The sequence below is a fragment of the Octodon degus genome, unplaced genomic scaffold (genome assembly GCF_000260255.1).
Source record: "Octodon degus isolate 3935 unplaced genomic scaffold, OctDeg1.0 scaffold00225, whole genome shotgun sequence".
Lineage (NCBI taxonomy): Eukaryota > Metazoa > Chordata > Mammalia > Rodentia > Octodontidae > Octodon > Octodon degus.
The window spans coordinates 2,580,335-2,604,640 of record NW_004524801.1 but is presented as its reverse complement, the minus strand read 5'-3'; the positions used below and the strand labels follow the sequence as shown (position 1 = coordinate 2,604,640).

The window sequence follows — 24,306 nt, the reverse complement described above, 5'->3', positions numbered from 1 at the left end:
ATTCAGTAGTGGGGGCTACCACAGCCCAACTCCAGAAAGAGGAGTAACTCCTAAACACATATTCATGTTTAAATTTCATAATGTAGAATTCTTTAAAACAAACTATCCTTATGGCACCTCACTGTGCTTTGGTATTCTCTGGCCTCCTTACAGAATTTCAAGAGATGTGCTAAACATTTGTTTAGCCTCTGCTACTTTAGAAATATATATTTCAAAAATTACGACCTAAGAATTAAGTAACAATAATTCATTTTATTGTTACAAGAAAACCATTAAATATTATTATTGCAACAATTTCGATTTTGAGTCCTGCTACTTCAATGAAATACCCATTATGACTTAACACCTTTTCTCGGATGATGGAACTTAAATATTTCATTAATTTATGATTTGGTCTATTCTACTGTGAAAATATCTGAGGCAACTATGTCAAGTTACATTGTTTCCTAAAAATTGTTTGTCTGTCAATAAAAGTGTAACATGAATTATAGCTAAAATAACACAATTTTAGAAATGGAAAGTATCTCCAGGTGTTATAAGTATCTCATCTATGACATTTATAATAAGGACTTTGATTAAAGGCTCATCATGTGTTTTATATGTGTTAGCCCACTGAATCATGATACCCTAGTCCATGTACTTTTTATTCCTCTTTACAGACGAGGAAATGGGCTCAGTGCAAACTTCTGATCTTACAGTTTCTTGTTCAGTGTAACACTTTCTTTTAAATTAACTTAGAAAACAGCAGAGCACCAAGAGGAAACCAGAAGCTCCTTAAGCCCCAGCACTCTCAACACCTGAAACCTGAACACCAGAAATATCCCACTGAATCACTGATCCTTTAGTATTGCAATGTGACTATTGTATTCCTTCATCAAAAAGATGGAATTATGGTTCGTCTTTTTCAAAGCATCTTCCTTTATTTACACATATATTAAAAAAATCTCTTCAAAAAGGCAGCTCTGAGCAAGCCAAGTAGATACCCAAAGCAAAGTTCACCCTCCCAAGTTGGAAAAAAATAATGTCATGGACAGGAAGTTATTCCTGAAATCAAAAGGCAGTAGACATATTCAAGGGATATTGTGGGAATGTGATATCTGATTCTTGTTGACAGATGACATGTAAAGATAGTCAGCTGGGGCAGGAGAACATACTGGATTGGTGGTAATATGAGGAAATAGCATTGCCAGGTCAAAAGCCCTGAGATGAGTAAATATAATGGTTTTCAAGTGGAGAAATCCATGAGCCCTTTTTTCTGAAGGGCTTGTTTTATTACAATGTAAAACTTGGTCAGTATATTAAACTTTCTGTTACATAAACTTTGTAATTATTTTTACTGTTTTAAAATATCAAATTATCATTATTTTTTTCCTCAAAACTGAAGGCACATAGAAGACTTTCTCATACCTGGAAGTAAACTACTTTGTTTAGTTATAATACTTAAGTAAAAGTTTCCTTTTTTATCTTATATCAAATTTTACACCTTTTGGGATTTAAAATTTTTGTTTTAAAATCTATAGACAAAAGTAGTTATCAGACATAAGTATTAACAGCTCTGCACTGAAAATCGCCCATCTATGTTATCGCCTTATTCATGGAACATATGTGCCTGCTGCACACTGTACAAGCCAGGCAGGGAAGATGGGATGCTCAGCCATCCATGTCAGATAACTAGAATTGGGAATAAAGACTTGGAGTGTACATTCTTCTAGCACTGCTCAGCTTACTGAGGTTATTTCTCAAGCTTACCAACTTTTGATCTGTGGTTTCATTGCATTTCATACATGAATCCAAAGGTTCAGTAGGGATAAGAATAAAGGACAGAGTTTTTAAGATCTGATGTTAAATCAAAGGCAGGTACTTACTTTTCAGGATAGTCTAAAAGCAGTGGTCTGCTTTTAAACTTGGAAATCATGAAATCTTTCCACTCATTTAATGAATTTACTGAGCCCAGAGAAAAGCACAAATGCATAGTTTTGTAAACAGTCTCAAAAGGCCTAATATCCATGGATTCTAGACAAGGAGATTTGATTTCAAAATGAGTTCATAATGAGGGTGGGGGCAGAGGTGGAGGAAGAGGTTGATCAGAAAATTCTGGTTCAGAATCTATCATTCTTTTACAATCACCTTATCACAAATATGCACAAAAGCATACAAACTGAGATTGAAAGATATATAGTTTCCTTGTCCAATGTTGCTTCTACTGTACGATTTTCATTAGGCTTCTTAAGCAACCTCCTTCATTAAACGAATTTCCTATTATTATAACTATTGCTACATTACCAGCAAATTTTAGCCCCAAATCCTCTTTTGTCATGTCTTGTTTGTGTACCAAGAAAAACTTATGGGCCTATGCTCAGTCCTGGAGAGGGTGGAATGCAGCATGCCATTTAAAAACAAACTGATTTTTATCAAAAATGGGATACATGCATGAAATAAAATATTCAGCATAACTGAAAAATACAGAGCAAAAAATATAGGGGCTTATCACAAACTCATGTCTCACAGTCTTACATATCAGAGATAATCAGTAGTTTCTTTCCTAAAACTATCTAAGGTTATGAAAACAAATGTGTACATATACATACACCTCTGAAAATACTGACAGAACTAGAATGTTGTAATGCTCTCAAAGTACTAACTTCCAGTCAGGAGAGTTAATATACCTAGCAATACCATTTCGAACATAATAATTTATTGATTTAAATGGTTGTCTACTATAACACACGTGATTCATTTATAGTCTAAATAAGCCAGAGTGAATCCTTTTAGAGATGAGTAAACAAAAGCAAGTCACCTCCCCTTGAACACAATATTATGGTTATGGGTAGACTATAGCAGGTAAACTCTAGCAGGGGAAAACTGAGGGGTAGGGAAAAATAGTTTCTTAGTCCATCCAACTGTCATTTAAAGAGCTAAGCCATTTTAGTGCACTGTATCAAACCTGATTTTTTTCTTTTTGCCAGCCTACAAAAAAATGCTACCAAAGTCCAGGGGGTTCAGATGCCTTAAAACTGGTCCACACAGAGAAAGAAATGTAGTATCACAGAAATGTTTGTTCTAGAGCTGCAAGAGTCTGTGGTCATGTTAATCATGGACTGGGTACCAATTCCTTTGCATAAAGACTGGGGAGCAATGCTGGGAACTGAATGCAGGATATCACACGTGCTAGGCCAGTCCTCTACCAATGAGCCTTAGTCATTAATAACATTTTTACACTAAGTTAAAATTTGCATATCAAACTTTTATCCAAGACAAACATGCAGGATTTCACCTTTGAAGCTATCTCCCAGCAAGTGCTAACATTTAACAGGAAGATCTCCCTCAAAAGAAAACTAGCCTTGAAAATTATTTTATCAAAATTCACATTTTTAAAAAACCTAGCTGGAGGGGAGAAAAAAACTAGTGATAAAAATATTAACTTACCAAGAAGTGAAACAGGCTGGGTTACAGGAGGGGTAGGCAGATTCGTAGGTGCAGCAGGTGGCACAGCAGAGCCATACATTTTCGCACTGTCACCAGACTCGGCATTTCCTCTAGCCCCAGACACCACTGTTGGAATGGGATTTCCAATAGATAAGTCTTTTGTAGTGTCTTCATTTATACCAGCGATAGTAGCTAAGGAATATAATTACATCAACATGTGAAGCTGAATAATTAATTATCTTCCCGGTCAACATCTTTCCACCACATTACAGACCCTATTACTGGTTCTTGCTCCTTCCTAACCCCAACTCCAAGAGGTCAAGTGAACAGGCAGGAAAAGTATGCTTACAGTTTGGGATGCTTATTGGTGGAGTGTGAGGAGGAGGAATGGATACTGGTGGAGTTATAGGAGGTGGGGGTCCAGGAGGAAGAAATCCTAGAATGAGAAAAGTGATGTCAATGTATGCTGTTATCACTTCATTTTACGTTCTAAAAGAATGTTTTCTCAAACAACTCTGTGTACCTGGTGGTAAATGCATTGGATTGAATCCTGGGCGCAAAAACGGTGGAGGGGGAGGAGGAGGAGGAACACCAGGCCCAAAGCCTGGGGGAGGAATTCCCAAGGGAGGTGTGAAAGCAGGTGGCTGGAGGGCACCAACTACAGGAGGTCCTGGCTGATGTGGTGGGACCTAGAAAAAGAAGAAAGAAATCACATATCTGTCTCCCACATGGTGTACATGATGAATATTACACTGTTGGAACCCCCCCAAAAAAAACAAAAAAAATAAACCAGATACTAAATTTGTGTTTATTACACCCCAGTAAGTTAACTAGATGTAACCTATTCTGTGACTGTCTTTATAAGGTGTGATCTAAGCTAGAGAATATTGCTGTAAAGTATCATCCAACAGAAAGGCAGGCTTGTACAACTATGATGATGCCTTCATCCACCTTATTTACTGGATCTGCACTGTGTAACTTCTGGCTTTTCCTCTAAGGCAAAATGACCATGAAAGGTATTTAGGACACTGAAGCAGCCATGACAACTCAACTAAAGACATTCACAAAAGGGGATTTCCAGAACTGCTTCAGAAAGTGGCAAGAATGTTGAGATGAAGTATTTTGAGGGAGAAATTAAAAGTGATGTTTCTATTACTGTAATAAATTTTTAAAATTTAAACATTCATTGTATTTTCCCAATTCCTTTTGTACTTTATCTCATTTAACCCTCAAAACATATCTGATACAGGCAAAACACCACAGCCAAAACTAGGAAAAGGACTGCATAGTTAAGGCATTAAAAAAATGAAAGCCGAGAGGTTAGATGACTTGCACAAAGCATGTGCTGGGTATCAGCAATTAGGAATCAAATTCAGTTCTATCAGAATCTGGGTTCTTTTGAAGTAGCAGGTTGGCTGACTTGCTAGCAAAGACCTACATGGTAAGTGTATTGTATACATGGTCATGCTTCATGAATTCACTTTATTAAGACAACTTTTAATGCTCTAAGATAAAAAGTCATGTGACACTAACATTTGAACTGAATATTAAGAAATTCCCTTTTCTTCAAATGGCTGTCTGGTGGGTATATATCTAAGATGCTTCAGAGAAAAAAGAACCTGAAGAATGAAGGTCTAATAAACAAAAGAGTATGTCTAGGACGTAATAAGATTAAGACACTGAATAAACTAGATAGATGTAAAGCAGTGCAAACTTAATTTTAGTTTTATTAACATTTATAAAAATATGTACGCTTATGTTATTTTTTACTATGAAGAGAGACCTGAAGATTTAAGAAGAATTAAAAATTTAAACAATGTCTCAACATTCTTACCTGTGGAGGTGGCACTGTTATAGGTGCAGGAACAGGAATAGGCGGGACAGGCACAGGTAAAGGTTTAGGTATGGGTGATACTGGTTCTGTGTGTGAGGGTTCTGCACCGCCATTTTGAGCAACATCATTTTCAGGTTTCTTGGGAATTCCTTTCCAATCTACAAGATTCATATAAATATTAATAAAAATTTACCATTTTCAGCTTACAACTTTAAATCTACAAATAAAAAGGGCTGATTACTAAAAAAGCTGTCAGCCTGATTATATAAATTCCTGTTAATTTTATAAGTACTAATTATTTGAATTGATGAATTCATAGAGATAAAAAGAAAACATGTAAGAAATGCTTACTACTTATGGCAGGCACGATCCTAAGCTCTTCTGGCCCACTACTTTCTTAATTCTTATAACCACTCATAGATACTATTATTGTCATTTTACAAACAGGAAAGCAAAGACAACTCCTCAAAAGGCACATACCTAGTAAGTGACAAAGATGGACTTCATTCATAGAAATCCAGTTCTGGATTGTATGTTCTTATAACCACAGAAGTACTAAATCAACTTGTGTCCAATATTGAAGAATAACTCGGTTATCTTTCAAAATACTTCCACGTATCTTCTAGTTAAGCAAAACTAGCAAACGCTTTTTCCTTTGAGGTCCTGTTTGGTCAGAGTCTCTTATATTCAGCAAATACTTCACTAGATCAGAAATCCCAAGATTCCTTGTTCCTTTTATCCTGGTCCAGACCTTCCCAGATGCCTGGTACATAGCAGGTCTGTTTGCCTGAACAGAAACTCAGCTCAGTCCTTTGGGTGGTGCATCATGCACTTGGAAGGAGCTAAGTGTGGCCTGTCTCACCTCCTTTTTGTGCTCAAGCTATCACTCCCACGTGAAGACCACTCTGGTATTTACTGTTTTTACCATTCCACTCATGCCCCTCATTCCTGCCTCTGGGTCCTATCTGTACACTGTCATGGTGCCTATTGTAATCATTCTGGCACTTGTAATATTCATATAAATAACAACTTCCTGGTCATAACACATTTTTTTGACTGTCTGGACATTCCCAAAAAATTATGAGCGCTGGATTATAACACAATACAGGTTAAGAATGCCTTATCCAAACACTTGGACAGGAAATTTTTTATACAGAACCGGGTATTGAACTCAAGACCCTTGAGCTTGCCAGGGAAGCACTTATCCTACTGAGCCTTCTCCCCAGTCCTGTTTTAGATTTTAGAGTATCTGCATAAACTTTACCAGTGGAACATCCTTACTCCAAAAACGTGAAATGTCCCAAAGCCCAAAACTTCTGGGGTCTCAGGTTAGTGCTCTGTTTCAGATTTTAGAGAGTTTTGAGAATTAAAAACGCTAAACTTGTTCTAACAGTACTTAAAGACTGATCAGTTAGATCTTCATAGTGAAAAATTCTACTTAAGATTTAATTTTTGTCTTTACTGCTAGACAGTGTTAGATTGTTTAGTTGAATTCAAACACCTATAGTATTTAGATACCAAAAGATTATTCACCTCTGACAAAAATAAAAAAAATAAAAAAATACAAGGATACAAAGGAAAGATCATTTTGTATTTATATATACAAAATAGGATAAATTTACAGCTACTTTCGCTTAATTCAATGAGAAGAAAGAGGTGTACTAACATCGTCTGGACAGAATATTCTGTCTGCTTCTTGTACTATGGATACCACTAAGAAGATAACAATGTACAGTGTATTGACTATCAAAACTGTCCTATTAATCAGTTGTGAAACTCATTCATATTTCTCAATAAAAAAATAAAAAAAAATTTTTGTCTTTACATTCTCTCACTGGCAATGTTACACAGGGCAAAGAACATTTTTCTTCACTACTATATCCTCAATTTACAATGGTGAAACTTGCACATAATGTTTATTTTAAAAGTTTCCTAAAATTTCTTTGTAGAGAGTAATCCAGACACACTTCATATGAACGACAAATTAATATACGGGTTGTAAAAGAAACTAAGCATTACTTTACCTGGGTTAAGTGTATCACTGTCCAACATTCCTCCTTCACAAAAACTCTCCAGTTCCTCGGGCTTGACCTTGTCCCATGGAATATAAGTAACACCAAGTTCTACATCCCAATACTGTTTGTAATCTGCTTTTATTCCTTTGTTTAAGGCCCAGGCAATCTATTTCACCATGAGTGAGAACATAACATGAAAGGAAGGAAAAAGGCTGTTAGGTCTCAAGAGTTCACCATTCCTTATCATGGTACTCATCTTGATTTGGATAGCAAGAGTACAAAATCTGGACCAGCCATCCTTGGACCAGCCTTATTCTTGCCATGAAAATCGTTACCATACATTCTTTGTTTTAGGATGAAAATTTTGCTGGTATCTTTTATCACCCCCTACCCCACCTAAAATAAAATTTAGAGAAAAGGCACATATTGATCAGGGAGACTGAAGTTCTCTGTACAGCCCAACACACCAGACAGCATTTTTGAAAGCCTATTGCAAAACCATGATGTGCTGGTGTACACTTGTAATCCTAGCCCTTGGGAGGCTAAGGCCAAGGACTGCCACGAGTTTGAGGACAGTCTGGGCTACACAGTGAGTTCAAATTTAGCATAGAATATGCACAGTTAAAATCTCACTCAAAAAAAGTACAACACAACAGAACAAGGACAAAAGTCTATGGGAAAGGGGCCGGGGAGATGGCTCAGTGGAATAAGTGCTTCCCTGGCCAGTGCAAGGGCCTGAGTTCAATCCCCAGTTTCGCCAAAAAAAAAAAAAAAAAAAAGTCTATGGGAAACTAACAAATTATTTCATACCAGACAATGTCTTTTTGTGGTATAATTTAAGGGCAGGACAATATGTTAGGACAATTGAGGACATACTGACTTTGTTTCTTTAGAGGATGAATGCTAATATATACTACATCATTTTCCTCTATGGTTGGTGATGATTTTTCATAGCTTTATAGATGAAAACCTTTAACATGTAGAATAGCCAGAATTTTTGAATAAGAAAACATGAATCTAAATGTGGTGCTGTATGCCTAGAATCCCAGTCAAGGCAGAGAGATCACATTTTCAAACTTGGGCAACTTAGTGAGATCCTGTTTCAAAATAAAAAAGGCTGGGACTGTAGCTCAGGGCAAAGGCCTTGGCTCAAACCTCAGCATAGCAGGAAGAGAAGAGTGCAGAGAGACAGGCACCTGACATTTAAATTTTTGTGGTAATGCAACACTGTAGTTCTAGGTGGTAACCAGGAGGAAAACCAAGATACATATGAAATGCCTCAAGTCAAATCTAAGCCCAAAATTAGTTTTTTGTTTGGCTGAGACAGGGTCTTACTATGTAGCTCAGACTGGCTTTGAATTCATTATGTAGGGCCAAGGAGATGGCTCAGTAGAATAAGTGCTTGCCTGGCAAGCATAAGGGCTTGAGTTCAATCCCCAGTTCTGCCAAAAAACAACAACAAAACAAAACAAAACAAAACAAAACAAAACAAAACAACCAAACCAACGAGTGGGGCCGAATTCATTATGTAGTCCAGTCTGGCTTGAAACTAGCAACAATCAGCCTGCCTTGGGATTCCAACTGCTGGAATTATAGATGTGCACTATACCATGCCTGGCCCAAGTTAGTTTTTAAAAAGCCACATAATTTCATATTAAGATTTTGAAAAAAAAAAAAAAAAAAAAAAAAAAAAGAATTATGTAACTGTACCTTTATGGACTTCTGGTTCACTTTGTAGTTTCCTCGGCTCAGTTTCTGCAGGGCGCGATAAGCATCTTGCCTATGAACCATAACGATATAGGCACAACCCCTAGGAGGAATCATCTGGTCCAAAAACATTTAGCATTACAAAAGATGATAATAAAACAGCAATAATATTTATTATTTATTTATTTATTTAGTGTGTGTGTGTGGCCAGCTCAGCCCAACAGGGGGCGGGGCTGGCTGGCATGTGGTGCTGGGGGAATTGAACCGCGGTCCCTGTGCTTTGCCAAGCTTGTTCCAAGTAGGTGCTTTAGACCACTGAGCCATCTCGCCAGCCCAACAGCAATAATATCTAATAGTAAGTAAGCAATTTCAACAACTATTCCTTTTTGTATTTTTTTTAAGGAAGGGTCTACAGGGTGTTCAGGGTCTCACTACTATATCGGACTCAGTGATCCACCTGTTTACAGCCTCCCAAGAGCTGGGAGTACAGGCACGTGCCACCATACCCAGTCTCAATTGCCCTCTCAGCAGGCCCAGGGATCAAACCCTCGCCCCTGTGCCTGCTTGCAGGTGGTTTAATCCACTGAGCTATTTGGCTGGCCCAAGAATCCTATTCCTCACCCCCACACCAGTGATACATAATCTAGGGTTAAATTAATTTGTGGCACACTGGTCTCCACTGACTGTTTTAGATTTTGTTACATAAACTTTTTCCTAGGAAAAGATTTTAAGTTAAACTTGGCTGTGCACAAACTATTAAATGCAAAGAATGCTAAATATGGATGGAGGACTTACAGACTTGTAGCTACAAGGTGTGCAAACAGTATCTCAGACCTCAAGTCCTTAATTTCATAAAATAACATTATACATATCTGCCTTGTCATTAAATAAACAAACACTTACATTAATTGATTCAATGGGACCAAACTCTTCCAAGAGACTTGCAACATCCTGCTGAGTAGTCCTTTTGTCCAGCTGTCCCACCCAGAGAGTAGTACTACAAACTTAAAATAAAATTATAATCATCACAGTATTCATATCTCATAAATAGCACTGTATCTTACATCAAAAAATTCATTACATAAAACGTATGAATATATTACAAACAAAATCCTATATGATGTTTTTAGGTTTTAGAAAATTGTGTCAGTACTTTCACAAGTAGAACTGAAATAAAGGCACACATAAGAGTTGGAAAAAATTATTATGGCTTGTATCTTGGTGTTCCCCCAATGCCTCATGCAGTCACTGGGGCAGGCTTCTAGAGTTTGTCATTAATTCATGATCCAATGCAGGGGTTACGGATGATGGCTACACTACACTTGCCTTGGGGTGGGTAATCTGCATTACAAAATAAGCAGGGGAGATAGGCTGGCTAGCAACAGCACCTGCTGCTCCTCCCTTTGTTCTCTGCTGTTTTCCACCTCTATGAAAGGCTGCACTTTGCCATGTGCCACTCTGCCTTGGAGCCAAGCTGAGTATGGACTGAAACCTTCACTAACTGTGAGCTAAATAAACCTCTTCTTACTCAATTTTGGGTATTGGGTATTTTGTCCCAGCAGTGAGAGAAAAGTAACTGAGACACTGTTCTTTTTCTTGATAGACCGAAAGATATCTACTTAATCTGAAGGAAGAAAAGCAAAGACTCACTTGCCCAGTTACCTGCTAGAGAACAGAACTAAGACTTGAGCACAAGTCTCTCGACTACCAATTCTGTGCTTTGTTCACTACACGCAGCCATCATTTCCCAACTCCTGAGTGATAGTTTTTCTTTTATGCTATATCCTATAACATATACTATACAGCCAGAAATTTTACATATACCCTAGCTATTATTATGAATTGCAATCTGTGTAGGTTACTGATTTATTTTCTTAGCATACCTTACTAAACATATTTTAGATGTCTGATATAATTCAGGAGATAGTGCAAGCTAATACATTCTGGAAACGATCAAATGTCTATTTAAAAAGGGTACAAATTGTTCCAATACAACCAAACAACTCATCTTTCCACTGTATGTTGAACTAAATGAGGATATTATAATTTATAAACAAGGCATGAGAATGCAATATTTAGAATAGAACAACACAGTCGTAATGTTTCACTTAGGGCTCTGGTAACAGTTATCAAACATTTTAAATTTATGACCAAAAATAATGCAGGAAGTTTGAAGATAAAGTTTTATTTACCACTTGCAGTTTCTGGTTTGATTTGAGGAAGGCCTTTCTGTCGACGTTCCCTCTCTTTCTCTCGATCCCGTCTTTCTTGAGAACGAGATCGAGGAGAATGTCTGCGTCTATCTCTAGATCGAGATCGAGAACGTCGGTGACGAGACCTTCGTGATCTAGAACCAGATCTTGATCGTCTCCTCTTTGGTGACCTAATATTTTCATTACAAGGGAGAATGGACAGCACATACAGAAAAAAATAGAGAACAGGATAAATGCATTCAAAGCAAGGAGTATTTGGTATGGGGATAAATTGAATGTGTCTTATGCTATAATAAAACAATTTAAGTACTCAGTGTACATTTCTACTGCCCCTTGTGTTTCTAAGTAAGTGCTAGCCCAAGTCAAAGGTAACAAGATAAGATGACAGACCTTAGGCTTAAAAATATTTGGTGTATTTCTCTTGCTCCTTTCCCCACATACAGGCTTATAAATATACTGTTATTTTATTGACACTTAATACTTGAAAATATTCTAATCGGATTTTCATCTATATGTCGCCTAAGACATACAAAGCTGGGAAAATATTTTCTATAAATTACCTGGATGCTGACCTAGATCTTGACTTTCTGTTATCAGACATATGCCGCTTAACCTCTGGAATACAAGGTTGTTCCACTTCCATCTCCTTAAAAACAGAAACCAACATGATTGAGAAATGTGAGAATTATAAAGAAATTAAAATATAACAAAAACTAAAGAAAAAATCTATTACTCTGACGAAATTGTTTTTTGATTACCTGGGACCAAATTACTAGTTTATTTACTAAAGACTGACCATCACTGGAGAAAATAACAAGACAAAAAATTTACTAGATTAGAGGAAATGTTTCTGTAATCTGGAAATTACTTTGTATAAATTACCCTCCATCTTAATAAACTATCACCTAACACATTAAGTCTCCTATACTCCATCTCAATCTCAAACTCAATGGAGTTTGTTTCATTATGATGTCTACTTTCCAACTGAAACATTTACAGAGCACAGAGAGGGTTTAGTATGTGCCCAAGGTTTTCCTTCATAATAAGGCAGAAGTGTTTTTTTTTTTTTGCTCCGAATGCCTTCAAGGCATGACTGGCTGGCTTCTGTTGTGGGGATTGAACCACAGCAACCTGAGCCTGACTGCTTTGTTGAAGCAGTCATTTAAAGAACTGAGCTAAGGGGCAGGCCCCCTTCCTTCATAATAAGGAGTGAACACAGAAGTAAACAGCAAGAATCTCCACAGAAATCAGGGTAACCAAATGATAACGGACAATCTAAGAATCAAATCTTACCTGCTGATGTGGCTTCTGTGTAAGTGGTTCGGTCTGTGGCTGAAAAGAGGGCTGGAAAGTCTGCTGCATTGGTGGAGTTGGAGGAATCACAGGCTGAGCCATGGGAGGAAATGGAGGTGTGGGAAGAAGTCCAAAACCTGGCATCTGTCCATTAGGAGGAAGCGGAACCTTTCATTTTAAAGATAATATCTTTAAGTAATGGCTATCAAAAATAATTAACTTTATATAAAAGTAAAATATAGTCAATAAACCCTGATCAAGGAAAAGGTACAATAATATTAAACACTATTTAGCCATTTCTCCTGGTAGAGTCTTTTTCCACAGTATTGTTACACATTCAAGTCCTGTATATAGGTTAAAAATGATGATTTACTTCAAAAATGTTAAATACACTAATTTGATTATGTATTTAAGGACAGCTTTAAATAAGAAAGCAATATAGGAGACCAAATTTTAAGTAAAAAAAAAAAAAAAAACTCTCAGAAATTGTCTTTGAACTGTTAAAGAAAATTTACTAAGAGTAACCTGAATATATCGAACATTTTTAGTTTCAAATAAAATATTAAGTAATACTGAGAGGAAAGGACAAGAACATATTTCTGCACATAAAACACAAAACACTAGGACAATAAAACTTGTTATAACATTGCTAAACATCTTTTTAAGTTATAACTGTTGTGAATGTGCATTCAGTAACTGGAAATCCTTATGGGTTTTCTTCATATTGTAGGTTTGTAAAATATGTTCCATAGTTCATCAATGGGTCATTAAATCACTGTATCAATTTCATATTATCAAATATAAAGACTGGACTGAAAATACAGATTAAAAAATGAACATAGTATAAAAAAGTCTCAAAACTGTTTAATAGGCTATAAAACAGTATTTCTACAAGCAGGCTGCACACCAGAATCACTACACTGTAAAATTTAAAAAAGCAAAGCAAAACAAAATCAATTCTTTAGAATGACGATACCACTGAAGGGCCAGGCTGTTATTTTATTTTATTTATTTATGTGTGTGTGTGTGTGTGTGGGGGGCAGCTCAGCCCACCAGGGGGCGGGGCTGGCTGGCATGTGGTGCTGGGGATTGAACCGCGGTCCCTGTGCTTTGCTTAGCTTAGCTTGTTCTAAGTAGGTGCTTTATACCACTGAGCCATCTCACCAGCCCCAAGGCTGTTATTTTAAATGCCTGCCCTTCCCTCATAATTTAAGATGCAGTCTAGTTTTAAAAACCCAATTAAGAGGATTTACAGAGGACCGGGGAGATAGCTCAGTTGAATAAGCACTTGCCTGGCAAGTGCAAAGGCCTGAGTTCAATCCCTGGTTCTGGAAAAAAAAAAAAGTCCTAGCTGAGCTGCATAGTGAGACCCTGCACCAAATAAATAAATCAAGAGGATTTACAGAAACAAATCCAATGAACAAATAGTCCCAAACACTGGATTCAAAGTCCTTCAAAATATCTATATCATTCAACATACAGAAAAAAGGGCTCCAAGCAAAAGAAAAAGCTGAATAAGCGAGGCTCTTTATATAGAACTGTAATCTGTAATTCTAAACTGTAGATTCTCTGAACTATTTTAACTAAAATATTTATTATACAATATAATATGAGCATCTTATGTTTAGCAACCTTGTTTCAATTCAACAGCTTTTATCCAAACTGGAGTTCTACCTTGCCCACCACACAACTAAGTAACAGTAATCTGTAAAGTGCAAACCAATATAAAGGAATAGAATTGGAGATACTACAATTCTACTTTGAGAAAAATGGCTATACCTGGTGGTGCATGGGATCTTGTATTCCCATCATTCGAGGCTGAAACTGATCCATATTTTGATGCTGTGTGTATGGTGGCTGCTGCATGCCATCTCCAGGAAACCCACTGAAAGAATCCAGAGTAAGATTCTTAGCCACATTTACAAGAACAGTGTTGTGCAGAAGTCATTAATAAACTTGTTACTAAATCATGTTTACTGATCTATTAATCTATACATAATTATTTCCAATATAAAAGCCATTTTTTTATTTTAAATCTGACAAGATAGCCTCTGTTTAGAAGAAAACCTTAACACAATTTTACAATAACTCAATTGTAAACTATTTTTATTGCTAAGTAACAGTTACACTACAACTACTACCAACTTTTGTATCAAGAAATTAAAAAGCCACTCACAACGGTGTCTGTGGAGGAGGAGGAGAGACAGCAGCGGGTGCAGCTGGCGCAGTGGCAGCAGTGGGAGCAGGCGTGGCCACAGCAGGCACAGGAGGTGCTGTTGCAGCAGCAGCAGCAGCAGCAGCAGCAGCAGCAGCAGCAGCAGCAGCAGCAGCAACAGGTGCTGCAGGGAGAATTGTAGCAGCATCTTCTTTTTTCGATTCTTCCACAGCTTCTGGCTCATCATCATAATCAAATCTATCAAGCAGCTTCTGGAATAGGTATGACAACATTCCATTTTAAAATGCAGCATGTGATTAAAAAAATAGGAAACTTAACAGAAATGACAGGTATTTACCTTCACGCATAACCACACTGTGCTGTTGTACACAGTTGCATTTCCCTACATGAAGGTCTTAGTTCAAAGGCATTACTAATTTCTACACAAATGTCATTTTGGGAAAGACAATTTATTGATTTTCTTCCCCAATAATAAATTCAATGGTTTCTTTTTGATAACTTTTTATCTGCTTATTCAGTAATTAATTTGGCAGTATACATAGTTTTCTAAAACATTTACTTAGACTAAAAATTTGAGACTTTGTGCACATGAAAATGAGTGTACAGTTTCAGTCAGCTGTAAAACAAGACTGTCTTACATAATTACTATAAATGCATACATATAGAAAAATGTTCATATGCTTGCCCAGTATACTAATATAAAAAAACATGGCACACAAGATAGGGGCACAAGGGGCTGAGGAGATAGCTCAGTGGTATAAATGCCTGCCTAGCAAGCAAAAGGTCCTGAGTTCAATCCCCCCACCCAAAAAAAAGATAGGGCACAAAGAAATGTCACCACATGCTTGCTAGGTTATTTCTTAAAATTTTATAGCATACATCAAATTACTAGCAATTTTCATTAAAGAAATACACTGACTTTCTTGTAATTTGGTACCACTGATACATTATACTTGCAAAAGAACATCTCTTCCACAGTGCTTCAGACCTTCACTGCTTTTAGAGAATTCTGATGTTTTTAGGTCTTTTTTTTTTTTTGGTTCTGCGGATTGAACTCAAGACCTTGCGCTTGCCTGACAGATACTTATGCCACTGAGCTATATCCCCAACACTGAGAATTCTGATGTTTTTATTACTTCTATTATTTTAATGATTTAGTAAAGTGACTAAACCCAGTACAGACTTTTGGATATATATGTGTCAAGTTTTTATCAAACACTATTTGTGAGTGGAATGCCTTATAATATTAGTGTTAATTTAATTTATAAAGGGAGATTAAAAAGTTCAAATAATTACACTAAAAGAAAAGTATACTTTGTTAAGTCCTATTGTCTAGACTAACAAAGCTAGGCACAGTGGTGCATGCCTATATTCCCAGCATCAAGGAAGGTTGAGGCAGAAGGTCTGAAAGTTCAAGTTCCACATGGGCAACTTAGTGAGACCCTGTCTCCAAAAGGTGGTGGCGATATAGCTCAACGGTAGAGCACCCCTGGGTTTAAGTCCCAGTACTGGAGTTGGGGAGGGTAGAAAAATAAGAATTCTTTAGAAAACATGGTAACATATTGAACATATACTCTGTCTCCATAGGTAACAAAATACTTTATTATTGCAAGAACCCTGCAATGTAGATCTAGTTTTTCTTCTTATAGACAGGGAAATTAACACTAGGTGATTAAGAAATAAAACTTAATTGTGCAATCAGTAAATAACAAGATCAGAACCAGGGTGTGCATACTGATCTTACTATATTTCAAAGTCTTCTGTATTTGGCCTTCAAAAAGCAAACTTTGAAAGCAAATCCATTCTACTCATGGATTTTAACCTCCTAAACTGCTGCTGCTGCTCTATGGCAGTTCTGCCTAGATATTCTGGTTCCACTTTACTGAACAACAGATTTCTAAATTAGGAAGGGAAGGTGCCTCTTTATTAAATAAAGCATTAAGAGCAAACCAACTGTAGAGTTATTCTTGAACAGAGAGAACTAATATGCTTTCCCTTTAACACTAGGCTAGGCAATTTAAGTTCTTATAAATCAGCAATTAATATTTTCCAAATACAAACACAGTCTAGGCATCTACCATATATTAATTTATTTAAACCTCCATGGTAGTGGTATGATAGTTACTACCATTATTTTACAGTGATGAACCCTGAACATTTAAGTAATTTAACAACAGGATAGTCACTCAGTAACAGGAGCCAAAATTAAAACTTTAAGGTTTTCTTTTTCTATAAATCAGATAGGGTCTTTAATGTTTTGTGATCTATACCTATTGCTTTGGAAAAAGACGAAGTGATTAAAAACTGAGTCTATAAAAAATAAATTTTCAGTGTTTTTGAGGAAACTACTTGTATGAAGAAGCTGAAATACATGAGCTAGTAAACTAGTTACTAGCTTAAAATAAAATTTTAAAACTTTCTCTTCATTTTTAAAATTATCGTTTTACATTAATTTTACTAAGAAAGAAATAGCAATGAGTTTCAAAACAGGTTAGTAGGACAGTTACAATAATTAATACATTGGATATTGTTGTCTTTGTACTATTTATTCATAGTTCAAGATGCAGAGATGATATCTTGTGTAAACACTATTAATTCAAAACTTCCTTCTCATTGAACTAAGAGAAAGCAGCTGTATATCTATGCTAACTATTTTGTGTGTGTGTGTGTATATATATATATATATATATATAATTTTTACATATAATTTTATATATAATTTTTTTACTACAAAATGGCCCTTCATTTAAATAGAACTTTTTAGCCAAATAAAAAAAAGCACAAATTCCTTTTGCAATCTATTACTATGACCATTCACAAGGCAAAATAAAAGCTTTTTCTTGTGAACTCTGAAGCAAATGCAAAGGACTACAAAACATGACCAAATAATAGAAAGGAAAAAATATATAAGACCACCCATATAAAGAAAATTATAAAGTTTTGGTAGAGAGTCTATAAGTTTTTAGAACTCCTCCAGTTAACTCATAAATTCAAAGACGTGAAAACATGTGAAAGTACACTTACACAAATATACTGTGATAGTCGATTTTATGCATTAACTTGGTTAGGTTATACAGTGATGAGTTGTTAGGTCAAACTCTAATCTAGATGTTACTGTGAAAGATTTTTTTTTTAGATGAAATGATTTAAACCAGTAGACACTGAGTAACGCTGATATTCTTGCTAACGAGAGGACCTCAAATAATCTCATGAATAAGTGAAGATCTTATGAACAAGAACTCAAGTGTCCTTAGGAAGTTCTTCTCAAGACTATAACACAGAAACACTGCCTAAGTTTCCAGTTTGCTTCCCCGTGGAATGTACACTCAGGACTACAATATTAATTCCTACCTGGATTTCCAGACTGCTGACCTGATCAACCAATTTCAACTTTGCTGGTCCCCCAACTGTACCATCAACCAACTTTCATCCATCAATCCACTGATAAATCATTGAGTCTGTGTTTCTCAGAACCACCACCACACAGATAATCATGAATAACCAAAGCAAGTCTGAAATTAAGTCTTCTTCTCTTAAGGAGAACATGTGGCAATAAAATACAGTGTGTATGTGCTGCGAGTATAGCTCAGTGACAGGGTGCTTTCCTAGCATGTACAAGGCCCTGGGTTCTATTCTCAGCACTATGAAACACACACACACACACACACACACACACACACACACACACGTTATTTCAACTGTTATGATGCAGAAATAAGTGCATTAGTCTGACAGAAAAAAAAAAGTGTTACAGGAGAACAAGGTACAGGTTCTTTTCAAACCTATAAAGACAACTATATTGAAGCACTTACATTTCAGAAGGACTGAAAAACAAACATAAAAACAAAATATAGAACTACTAGTAGAGTGCATAGAATTCTTTTAAGTCAAACACAGAACAGATTCAAATAAAACTATCCACATTAAAATGTTCACTTGGGGGTTGGGGAGATGGCTCAGTAGAATAAAAGCTTGCCTGGCAAGCACAAGGGCCTGAGTTCAATCCCCGGTTCCACAAAAAAAAAAAAAAAAAAAAAAAAATTCACTTGTTCTCAGAAACAGGCATAGAACATAAACAAATCTGATCAAAGTAGTGTGAAAAGTATTTCCCACTTTTTCTTTCTTACGTCTTGTATTATTTTCTTTTTCCATACAAGCATGTATTCCTATTTTACTCAAAATTTTAACTAACAGTTGGGCATAGTAATGTCGTTCTATAATCCTAGCTACACAGGAGGTGGAGGCAGGACTGAGTTTGAGGACAGCTTACACAATATAGCCAAGATCCTGCCTCAAAATAAAAAAGGGTTGGGAATGTAGCTTAGTGTTCTCTGCTATATATATGTATGTGTGTGTGTGTGTGTGTGTGTGTGTGTGTGTATATACATATATTTAAAAAAATAAAAAATCCAACCTTTTCATCAGTAGTTAATCATAAATCATTAAGCTATAATGAAAACCAGTATTTACGATATGATTTTAATTTGAATTACTAGCAATAAAGTTCTTACATTACTATTACCTTTTTGAGACAGGGTCTCATTATGCAGCTCAGGCTGGCTTTGAACTCACTTTGTGGCCCAGCCTGGCCTCGAATTCACAAGGAATCCTACTGCTTCAGCCTCACAAGTGCTAGGATTATAAGCATGTGCCACCATCCCCAGTTCTTACAAGTAAAATGTTGGTAAGAAGCATGAATTTTAGAGATGATGATACCAAAGTTGTCATTTAGTTTTATGATCCACAGGCTTTATTTTTTGAAATGAAACTTGAGAAATGAAACTTGATACAGCCATAAACTGAATTTAAAAAAACAGACCCAAGTGGAGCTGTGAGAGTTAAGATCCCATAGAAAACTAAGCTTTATCTCTAGCATGCCATACCCTTTGTGGCAGCTACTTAAACATGCCCTCAAACCTTAATGCCCAGCAAAGCCACTCATATACAATGAACCAAAACAAATCCTCACATTATAGATAGGGTAACAACAGTTTCTCATAGCAAAAAATGGAAAGTATCTTGTTAGTAGGAGAAAGTCTAAAACACAATATACTCATGTAATGGAGTATAACATAAGCATTTAATAAAACAGATCTTAATCCATTAACAGCAACAAGAACAACCACAAAACAAGAATACTACCATCAAAACATGCAGATGAATATTACATCAAAGAAAAACATCTCTAAGCAATTAATTCTAAAAAGATATATCCCAAAGTGTCACAGTAATAGTCACAGATGGGAATTAATTGGAAATTTTCTTCATTTTCCTTTGCTATAGTAAATCTCTGCAATGAGCACAAACATTTTTAAAAATAATCAATGTTTTGGTACAAAAGAAGATCCTCAAGCCACAAACAGCAAACATTCCACAGAGAAGCACAGAAGGGAACTTGAACAAGCCAAGTGGAGTGATAGAGACAATGAGGTGGGTGATGTGAGAGAAGCGTACCTTGTCAAATGCTGTTTTTTGTTCAGGTGGGGGGAAAGCAGCTTTTTGCTCAGGTGGTTGTGTAGGAGCTGTCTTTAACTGAGCTGTGATAGCCTGAACCTGAGCCATCACAGCATTGTCAAGGGCGGGAGACTGTGGTTTTGGAGGTTGCTGAAAAGTCTGAAGGATCTGCTGAAGCTTAAAGAATGGGAAAACTGATAAACCACAACAAAATAACCATAGTATCAAAACTAATCTACTGAAAAAAACTTTAAAGGTGACCAAAAATAGCATAGGCATTATGAAAACTGGAAAACAAAAATCACCCTTTTACCAATAGGTTAAGTTTGTGAATATCAGGTACAGGATGTATTACTTAAAGTTAATAATGTATGCCAACAATACCCAAAATACAAAATGATGGTCCAAGACAAAATACATTGAATGTGAACAAAGTAAGTTTTCTTGAAATACGAAAGCATTAATTCCAATCCAAGTAGGTTTATAATCAATCACAAATGCTAGAATTGTAAACAGCACTAGGCCCTTGGCAGTTCTAAAATTCTCTTCACACAGGCATGGTTGTTCCCTTATTTCAGCTCAGATTTTCTTTATTATCTTTGTCACTTCTTTCCCACTGAAAGTTTTCTAGTTGAAAAGTAAAATACTTTCTCCCTTCAATGGGCTTATGAGTAAGAATGTAAAATAAGAACAACCAACAGTGCCTAACCCTGCAAACAATTCAATCCTTGAGTAAGTAGCATACCTGCTGGCCTTGAGTTGTCTGAAACAGCTGAGCCACAGCAGCAAAAGCATCAGAGCTGGGCAACTGTGGTACAGTAGGTATGGAGTTTGGTGTGGCTTGTGGAGGTTCAGAAGAAATTTTTACTGGAGGAGGAGGTGAGCCTTAAGAAGAAAATGGCATTAATTAAGGCCTATCAAAATGTTAACATATATGTGTCTTTTGTAAAAAGCCCTTTAAGGGCCGGTGAGATAGCTCAGTGGACTAAGCACCTGCTTTGGTAAGTGCCGGGTCCAGGGTTTGATCCCAGGTCCCGCATGCCACCACAGCCCCACCCCCTGGCATGCTGAGCTGGCAAACAAGTCCCAGAGTGGTGGCACATGCCTGTAATGCATGCATGCCAGCACTGCTGAGGCTGAAAACAACATCACTATGAGTCTGAGCTGCGTAGTAAGACACTGTACCACATACATAAGAGCAAAATAAATAAATATCCTCTAAGCTTCTTTGCTAAAATAGTATTTCACCCAGTTCATATACATTGTAGTTACTAGTGTTTCTATCATAAGTTATTGAAAGGTCAGATTTATACTAAAAAATAAGAATTACAAAAGAAAAACTGTTCTGTCCCAGATGTAAACTCAAGTTTGCACTAAAATACACAAATGCACAACCCTTCATGTATAAAATTTTTACCATTATCTAAGCTTACTGATAGACTTGGCTGTACCTTCATTATTGGTGACATTTTCCGCTAATGGGGCGGCATTACTGGTTCCTGCTGCCATGTCCAAAAGAGGTTGAATAATTTCAATTTTGAACACTCCATTTTTTTGCCAAAGGTTCAGCACACGAACTATTTTACTCTGTTACATTAAAAAAAAAACAACAACAAATAAACCAGTCAATAAGTGTGTTTGTAATTTATAACATTCCTTATTTTATAAAGAGATAACCCTGCTAATGTTTTTCTATTAAGTCTTTCAAAAACAATTACATCAGAATTATAATCTAGTCAAGCTATTTTAATTAGTCTACTTTGATGGGTATAATTTGGACTAAGACAAGACAGAATATCGACTCAGGGAACAAAAACATGTATTAGCTGGTACTTTCAGTACATTTTATTTACGGTTCCAAAAGTACTCTATCATGGACAAAAGTGAAAGAGGGCTGGGGAGATGGCTCAGTAGAATAAGTGCTTCCCTGGCAAGGGAACTCATATCTTTCTGAGTTCAATTCCCAGTTCCGTCCCCCTCCTCCCCCCAAAAAAAGAAAAAAAAAAAAAAGATGTAAAAGAAAACAAATTTATTTGGGATGATAACAGTTAAAATATTTAGGAAAAAGGCCTCTAATTGAGAAGTTGTTTTATGATGAAATAAATCTGAAGGCGATCCAGGGAACATGTGCTATTCATGAGTACAATTTTTAGCTACTACTCAAAAGAATTAATTATACTTTTCTTCCATAAGAGCAATCCTTTTAAGAATATAAGCAGAGAATCTATGTAACAGTGAAATTTATAAGCCATTTATAGTAAATGTTTCCATTGTTTATTACTATGTACACTAGTGTAATTGTTCCACCTAAAATCCACCTACTATATCTGCAATATTCTTCCACCTTCTACATTAATTATAAAATTAGCTATGTATGTAAAGAACTGAACAGTATAGCCACGGTGGCAAACATTCTGGAGCTTTCAATGATACAGAGAGTCCACTATGGCATGTGTGCCATAGGTCCACCACCACTGCTCTACAGTCTACTTGTTAATACCATTTACACTGTAGCATTGTTACATGTTGAGGAAGACCATTAATTAGCAGTCCTTTCCTTCTAGAATAAGCAGCAATCTGAGACGAGCACTGTTTTTCTCTACTACAAAATTTCTTCATTACTCAAAAACAGAAACATATCTTCCCACCATATTTTCTTTAAAGATTTTTAACATATTTAAGCTTTTTAAAAAAAGCATAAGAACACTTATTAAATAAGATTCACCTTCTTCATAAATTTTTTAGGTATACAATCCAGGATTATGTTTTCAGTATATCTCTAGAACTTAATTCATCTTGCTTAGTTATAACTTTAGATCTGTTGATTCCAATTCCCCATTTCCCTCTCTCCCTAATAACCACTATTCTACTGAGTCTCAAATTTCATTCCTCTCACAGTACATTCTTGAACAATTTTATGAGAAAACAAGTATGACATGACCACTGCAGAGAAAACTGGGTTTTATAGCAAACTCCCAGAGGTTACGCTACATGGCTATCTTATCTAGTAATACAGCAGGCTGTGTGTGTGTCTAATAAGCATTTAAATAAATGTAAAGATAAAACCAAAAGCAACATAACATAAATTCTTAATTTAAAAATTAACACCTTATCTTCAGATGGACAAAGATACAAATACTGGAATGTGGCGGTTATGTTTTTAGAGAATCTTGGCCCAAAAACATCTTTATCAGTTCCAAACTGATGACGAGACTGTCGCACAATTGAGTCAATTACATATAATCCTGGAACCTTGTATTCTGGTTTACACTGCAAGGATAGATATATAAAGTCAATACAAGACAGGCAAAATCACAATTTTTTATCTACTATTTTTCTACTTACATAACTTTTATGTACACCCAGTGACCGTTTACAAACTACCCAGATTTCCTCTAACTTGTCAACTTTCCCACAAATGTACAGAGAAACACCACACAATGATATTTTAGATGCCTGAGTGTTTATTTTCTCTGATCCCTCTGTCTCCCCTGCAACAATTACTCAGAAGTGATATCATCAATCCCTCCCTATACCATCATCATACAAATTCATTTACGATAGTCTCTACTCTGGCTCAACATTTTTTACCTTTCAAAATTATTTTTTAAGAATGTTAATGTATCAATTTCAATGATGCTGAAATTTAACTGTGACCCTCTGGGTGTTGACAAAGATAAATAGAAAAGCAGGCACCTGAATATATTCTGGTTGTACTAGAAAAAGGTATAACCCTTTCTTTTGTGTTTATCTTGTTGGTAGTCCATGTTTGTGATATATAGTAAATATCACCAGTGCGGGGGTTGGTACCTATACATATCACATCTTAATCTTTTCTTTCTCTTCCTTTCTATCCCACCCCTCCAACTCTCTTCCAGCTAGAAATGATTTAGTAATAAAAGTAAAGTCTTATTTGTCCCAACAACTCTACATCCAGGAGCTGATCCTACACAGAACAGCAGAGGCACTGATTTTTTTTTTTTTCTTTTCTATAAAGTTAGCTCTCAAAGCAATTCCTCTATAAAGCACAAATTTCTAACCACGCAGCTAAAAGGAACTGGCTGAGTAAATCATGGTGAAAATCTTATTTTTTGGTAGTATGGGGAATTGAACCCAGGGTCTTTGTGCTGAGCTATGTGCCCAGTACATGTTTAAATTTTGAGATGGGGTATCACTGAGTTTCCCTGT

The 24,306-nt window shown here is 36.2% G+C and overlaps 1 protein-coding gene across 3 annotated transcripts in view; it reads right to left on the bottom strand.

The window, feature by feature from the left end:
- The window catches only part of Scaf4 (SR-related CTD associated factor 4), a 62,973-nt gene that overhangs the window by 11,366 nt on the left and 27,301 nt on the right, over nt 1-24,306 (bottom strand). Inside the window, exons 4-19 of one of the 3 annotated variants that reach the window (XM_023705548.1) lie at nt 23,227-23,388; nt 21,570-21,705; nt 20,864-21,003; nt 20,119-20,295; nt 14,665-14,915; nt 14,268-14,373; nt 12,489-12,656; nt 11,756-11,841; nt 11,175-11,365; nt 9,886-9,986; nt 8,986-9,099; nt 7,285-7,441; nt 5,261-5,418; nt 3,950-4,115; nt 3,776-3,862; nt 3,427-3,618 (exon numbers count right to left, since the gene is read on the bottom strand). In XM_023705548.1, the coding sequence (XP_023561316.1) occupies nt 3,427-3,618; nt 3,776-3,862; nt 3,950-4,115; nt 5,261-5,418; nt 7,285-7,441; nt 8,986-9,099; nt 9,886-9,986; nt 11,175-11,365; nt 11,756-11,841; nt 12,489-12,656; nt 14,268-14,373; nt 14,665-14,915; nt 20,119-20,295; nt 20,864-21,003; nt 21,570-21,705; nt 23,227-23,388 (2,392 nt within the window). The remainder of the gene's footprint in view (nt 1-3,426; nt 3,619-3,775; nt 3,863-3,949; nt 4,116-5,260; nt 5,419-7,284; nt 7,442-8,985; nt 9,100-9,885; nt 9,987-11,174; nt 11,366-11,755; nt 11,842-12,488; nt 12,657-14,267; nt 14,374-14,664; nt 14,916-20,118; nt 20,296-20,863; nt 21,004-21,569; nt 21,706-23,226; nt 23,389-24,306) is intronic. The other 2 variants (XM_023705551.1, XM_023705550.1) reach the window with 2 other exon arrangements.